General features: G+C 36.4%; 1 protein-coding gene across 1 annotated transcript; it reads right to left on the bottom strand.

Annotated features, from left to right (window-relative positions):
• Positions 1-879: 879 nt before the first annotated feature.
• Positions 880-4,297, bottom strand: LOC131075445 (uncharacterized). The gene is made up of 3 exons (XM_058012293.2): positions 4,038-4,297; positions 3,673-3,911; positions 880-2,380 (listed from the first exon to the last, which is right to left on the bottom strand). The coding sequence occupies exons 1-3, from the start codon at positions 4,091-4,093 to the stop codon at positions 1,272-1,274; spliced, it is 1,404 nt and encodes a 467-aa protein (XP_057868276.2). The 5' UTR covers positions 4,094-4,297; the 3' UTR covers positions 880-1,271.
• Positions 4,298-6,798: the final 2,501 nt, after the last annotated feature.

Raw genomic sequence — 6,798 nt, 5'->3', positions numbered from 1 at the left:
TTGAGAATACAATCAAGGACCTATGTCCCAAGCAAAGATTTTTCTTTATCCTTAGAAGATTATAAACATCAAAACATTGTTACACAACACAATATAATAATATATAAAAGCTAACCTCATTTTTTTATGTCCTTATTTTACTCAAGAAATTATTAAATTTATGTTTTTTCTTATATAATTTTTTTACATATCATTAAAAATATTGCTTATGATTGGTGTATGTTGAAAATGATATTTTATCATCTTTTTTCTTGTAGTTGGACTTGTCCTCATCTTATCTATTGATTATTGTTTGAGATGACATTTTTTATATGAAAGTTGGTAAATGGCATTATCTTGGTCCTAACCCATCTTTGAATGTAATATGATTATAAACCTACTTCTTAAATCCACCATAGAATGTGTTAAATTTATATTTTTTCTCATATAAAAATTTGACATTAAAAATATTGCTTATGATTGTTGTATGTTGAAATCATTCTTTTAAATAATTTTTCTTATATGTTAGACTTGTAATGATTAAGTCATCTTTATAAATATATGAGTTAGTAAATGACATTATCCTATCCAATGTCCAAATATTGTAGCTGAAACCCACCATTTCCAACTTTGGTTCAAATCTCTAAATGTCATGCTTCCAAGACTAAATATATATGTGTGTGTGTAAATGACATTATCCTATCCCATCTCCAAATATCCCATTTCCAACTCTGGTTCAAATCTCTAAATGTCATGCTTCCAAAGACTAAATCCCAAATTTTCAAATTTTCCTATTAAAAATTATGAACTAACTCAAAACTAAATTAATTTAAAATTCATATTAAAGTAATATATATTTTTAAAGAAAACCCTAATTTAAGTTGTTTGAAGTAAAAAGAATCAATTGAACACATCTAAATTTCAAATGTTAAAGGGTATAAAAATATTACATCAGCATCCCAAATTTTGAACTTGATTCATCGTGGTTAAATCAATCCACCTAGGGCATAGCAGATGGGCCGAAATAGATGGTGTGCCACAAAAAAAACTTACGTGGATGGTGGGCCTCTCCGTTCCTGATTTCCACGATCGCCACCGAAGCGTAACATGTTTTACCGTATTTCACTGACTCTCTTCTTTTCCAGTCATCTCATGGCCTGGCTTTCTGATTTAAATTAGAGATGCAGCACGAAAAAGCCAAACAGATTATCTGTACCCACTTTACAAAAATGAAGACCTATGGATTTAAATAATGTGCAGAGATTTTGACAGGTGACTGCAAACTTTTTAGCTCAAAGGAGGTCCAGAAGTTTCTGTGGCGACTCTGGTAAAGGGCCTGGAAGCTGTCTATTGACGGAGCCTTCGGAATTGACAGAATTACCCGACGGACTTGAAATCCTCTGTTGCTTCAAATTTGACAACTTAGACTGGCAGTTCAAGCTTAAATCCAGTTTCACGTCACCGCCCGCGTTCTGCTGCTGCCCACTCCCAGTTGTTGACGTAACATCTGCGGCGTTGATATTCCCGCCGGTAAGATTTCCGTCGTTAATGACCTGGCCGATATTTTGAATGGCATCATTGTTGCCGGCAATATTGCTTCCGTCAATGTTGGCGACAGCAATATTGTTTCCCTCCTCTGTTCTTTGACGAACTCTGCGGTTTACCGTCGTGACGGCCTTGCCAAGCTCGTAGAGTTTGGAGAGATCGTCATCAGTTGGTCTTTTGCAGGCTCCTTGATTGTCAAGGACGGAGAATTCTGGAATGCCTGTACGTCTATGGATGTCAAATTTTTCCTGCGAGGTGTTGCCCTCTTGTGGCCGAGATTCAACAGCGTCAATTGACGAGAAAATTGGCATGGCGAGGGCATAGGCGTCGCTTGAGGGTAAAGTGGGAACAATGGCTTTGTTTCCGTCAATTGACGAGAAACTTGGCACGGCGACTCCACTGGTGTCGATGGGGGGTAAGGTGGGAACAGTGGTTTTATTTGCGTCAATTGACGGTAAACTTGGCACGGCGACTCCATAAGTGTTTCTTGGAGGTAAATTGGAACCGGTGGCTTTATTCCCGTCAATTGACGAGAAATTTGGCACGGCGACTCCATTGGAGTCTCTCAAGGGTAGACTGAGAACAATGGCTTTATTTGCGCCAACTGACGAGAAACTTGGGGCAGCGGCAGCCCCATTGGTGTCCGTTGAGGGTGAGATGGAAACAATGGCTCTGTTTGTGTCATTTGACGGAAAATTCGTTGGCGTAGGGGGCCGCTCCAGGTTGCCTCCGTTGAGAACTTTCTGAACTGCTGCCTGGCAAATATGCCATTTTCCGGTCCACAGTAAACCGACGGCTCCATGTACAGGGTTTATTGTTCTTCCGCATGCTTCATATAACAGAGATTTGAACAGAGCTGCAAGACAAAAACCCCCACAAATGTCAAAAGACGGAAAAAAGGGCGGTAAATTTTACAAATCTTCATCGAAATTTACAGAGCTTTGACTGCACAGTGGCAAGTTTAAATCTTTCGTAGATATGCTGATTGTTGGAATAGCAATTCGAAATTGGAAAAATTTGATCTTTGAAAAGGATTTATAAAATTTAGGGTTAGATGAGCAAGCCATAAGTATAGCTTAAGGCAAGAAAGATAACAATAAAATTAAGATATTGTCACCTCAAATAAGCTCAACCAAGTTTCCATTGGTATAAAACTCTAAGCACAGATTGTCAGCCGCTAGAATCTTCAGCAGGCTTTCATTACTGTAAAGCCCTAAATTCAAATTGTAAGTTGAAATACACTTTCATTCGAAACACTAAATTTAAATCTCAATGTCGTTTATTTAAAGGATCAAGAATCATTCCAAAGAGAATGTTTAAATTGCTTAAGCACCAGTTTAGTTTGAGATACAGAAATCGCCAATTGAAATAAGCTTGACCGAGAACCACAAAGGGAAGATCAATAATAAAAATTAGAGATTTGTGAATTTACATGAGCTGACGCCGGAGGTTCAGATTCAAATCCCAAAGAACTTGTTAACGAGTAATCTTCACATAAGGAATTCCGTTGTAATTTTGATACAGAACATTCAATTTTTGAATCTGCCTGTTGCAAGCTTCTTGGACCTTTGTCGAAATTAATAAAAAAGAAAGGGCCAATTTACCCAATTAAAAAAGTCACGTCAGTCTATTGCTACTCTTTCATCTTTGCTTTCTAATATTTAATATTTCATTTTCATGATGGATCGTGAAATCATGATCTGCAACATTAATAAAAAAATTCCCAGTTTAACCCAGAAATCTCCACACATATATTCATGAACTGTGAAAACTGCACGAATTTAATATAAGGCAAAATTTGTTAAATTCCATATGGAATCAAGAGCCTCTTTTGCAACTGAACAACTATTATAGCTGCTTCTATTCTACCGCACTTCGTTGAAATTTATATATAAATTAAAACGACCAGATGCCAAAGGAGGTCAATTTAGTGATTTAAAAATCAGCAGTGTAGTTTGCTATGGACTCTGACCTAAGATAATCTCCCAATGAAATGTTGGGCCGCTCTACAACTGAGCCATTGTAATAGCTAGTTCTCTTCCATCACAATTCAGAAACTTCTTTCTACAACAATAAACAAATAAATGGCGATTTACAGTCCAAATACAGTAAAATCCTCTCTTTTTTCAGACATTTGATTAGTCTTACCGGGGCGTTCGGTCTCATAGACGCCTTGAATGAAGGTCATGAGCCCCGCGCGACCGAAGAACTTGGCAACAAAAACCGTAGCATTGGCTTGCGATTGCGGGCTCTCGATCCACTGCAAACTTTGTCGTAGAACGCAATCATCACTGCAACCCTTGCGCAGGACCCTGCAGCCATTGCAGCTCATTTTCCGCAACGAAAATGGCTGAACAGCTAGAGGATTAGGAGGAGGATCAGAATTCCTGCTCATAAATAGGGTAAAACAGAAACGAAATCACAAGAGCATTAGCACAAATCCTTAGACAATTGACAAAACCCTTGAACAGTAGCGACACAGATATAGAGAGAGTCTGTGTGCGTAGTCTTACCTTTGTTGTGTAGTGACCGCCATTAAAGGAGGGGATGGCTCAGATTCAGAGCACATAGTGAAAATAATGATGGGGATCAAAATAGGAGGGTTTGGGATCGAGGGTTTTCAGGCTTCAGGCTGCCGCGCGCAGGCAATCTGAAAGAATGTGGACAAAGGTGGGAAAGAAAAGAATGGGACAAACATTTTACATAAAGACAATGTAGAAAGGCGATAAGGCTAAAACTAGAGGCTATTTTTTATGACCGTAAAATTCGTTGTATTTTGTCCCTTCTTGCAAATGGAAGGATGGGATTATTATTACTTTGAAAATGTTACGGCAGACAATATTTGTTCAAATGCAATGAATTTAAAGATTAGTTGGCGACCGAAATTATTGATCGAATCTTTGAGACGTCCCAGGCGGGGACTTCCTACTTTTTTTTCAATTTGGTGAGAACATTAGAAATTGTTATAGTTTCAATAATCGAACATTCTTTGTATATCTAATTTTCTAATTATTAATTTTTAAAAAATTAATAAAAAATTAAAAGTTCATCAAAAAATTTCATGTGTATGAATAGTCATTTATTTTTTAACATTTTTGGATCATGATTAGTTCATTTGTGCACATTTATTAGTACCCGTAGTGCACGACTACTAGGGCATACATACTTACGTATTGACAATAAGAAGATATTGGGCGACACCATGAAATCTATTTTACCCTTGTGTGCATAATGGATCCCACAGCATGCATCATTACTACCCAATAGCCAACACATTAGGCATGCATCATTACTACCCAATAGCCAACACATTAGTTATAAGTAGTTAAGTCGCATGTAGAGAACCCAAAAACAATTGTTAAAATCCAATTTATAGTTTAGAATCTGTGGGTGCATGAAGTTAGCTATAATGGGTACTGGTATGCTTCCCTTAATTCCCTCAAGGTCAGTGAGGACGACCTCAAACAACCCAATCAAACCCGACCAACAAGAATTGAACTTTTGACCTACATAAGAAAAACCCAAAGCCTTAGCACAACCTTACCAATTGTTCAAGCTAATGGACGAATCCACACAATACTCCTATGAAATTAAAAAGACAAAATAAGAATCTCGTGAATAAATATAATGTTCATATGAATATTTAACAATAAATTATCATTTAATAATAAAAAATTAAAATAAATGAATAAAAATAAAAATAAAAAAACTAAAATTATTGTAAGCATTCAAATGATTCTTATAATGTTTGTGTTTTTCTTTTTAGATAACAGGCCTAAGCCAAAGATTCTTATAATATTAATTAAAATATGTTCTAATAAATTATTTAACTTTTTAAAAATATTTTTTTACACTAATTAAATGCATTCTAACTAATTAATTAATTCATCTAACATTGCTTCAACATTAATTAAATAAATTATACATATTTATTCATTAATTCAACTCATTAAACATTTTCTTCTAATATTTCCACCTTGGGTGAATAAATTATATTTATTTAATTAAGCCAGTCATTTCCCCAACATTCTCCAATAAATTAAATTGTAAATTAGACAAATATATATTTAATTTCTCTAGATTCTCCCTTGTCATTTGTTAAACAAAATAAATTTTTTACTCATTAATTAATCATTTTCAAATTTATCCAAAAAATATTAAAGTAATCAAAAGGTCAACCTTTCACAAGGCTCCAAGTGCACAAGGCTCCAAAAAGTATCTTTTCAATCTTCACAATCCATCTGGATTTGATCAAATCTTCATCTTTCATTCATCCTCCATCCTTGCCCTAATAATGTGCACCAATCACATCATGTCACTTGTCATCCTCTCCCTTTCTCCTATATGGGAATTGACCTTAGCCCTCTATCTCATGAGATTCCATCTAATACATCCATTCAATCAACTCAAAATATATAAATTGAATCGCTCCCAAGTCATTGTCAAGGAAAACATTTGGATGCACAAAGTAATGTTACAAGATTGGGCACCCACACTCTACTTTAGCATACAACAACCACTTGGTGAAATCATGTATGTGTTAGGGTTTCAAGTAGATCCGAAGCAAATATGAACTAACAATTATATGCAGATTTAAATACAAAAGATAAAGAAACAAAACAGGACACAGATAACACAGAGATTTAACGTAGTTCACCCAAAATGGGTTACGTCCACCATACACAGCCGTCCAATCTTTCTTATTATCCAGCAAAAAATAGTACATCAACTTTACCATGCCTTAAACATCCCAGTCGCTTATAACATGCATTTTTAGGGCAACAAACAAAGTCGGCCTTTTTAGGGTTTTATTACAATGTCGGTTTTCATCAACAAAAACGGCAAAAAAAATTTTCTTGGGGGCTGCCGCCCCCGAACCCCTGCCTGGCCCCGGACCCAGTGTACAGTACTTTGCTGATCAGTCGCCACATTTCAACAATCTCCCACTTGGAGACTGATCAGGCTCCACACCGAACAATCTCCCACTTGGAGACTGATAAGGCTCCACACCGAACAATCTCCCACTTGGAGACTGATACTACACGACACCACTGTACATGCAACATCTGCTGGATAAAACACTAGGACTTGACTGGTATAAATTCCACAATTATCAATCAAGAAGACCAACAGAAACTAATGAAGAAATCAGCTTCTCTTGTGGAACTGCCTTTGTGAACATATCGGCAGGATTCTCACTTGTGTGAATCTTCTCAAGCCGTAACTGACCCTCCTCCAAAATAGTCCGGATGAAGTGGTACCTGAGCTGAATGT

Source organism: Cryptomeria japonica, chromosome 3, assembly GCF_030272615.1.
Source record: "Cryptomeria japonica chromosome 3, Sugi_1.0, whole genome shotgun sequence".
NCBI classification, from domain to species: domain Eukaryota; kingdom Viridiplantae; phylum Streptophyta; class Pinopsida; order Cupressales; family Cupressaceae; genus Cryptomeria; species Cryptomeria japonica.
Note: the sequence above shows the minus strand (reverse complement) of the source record. Positions and strands in the feature narration are given on the sequence as shown.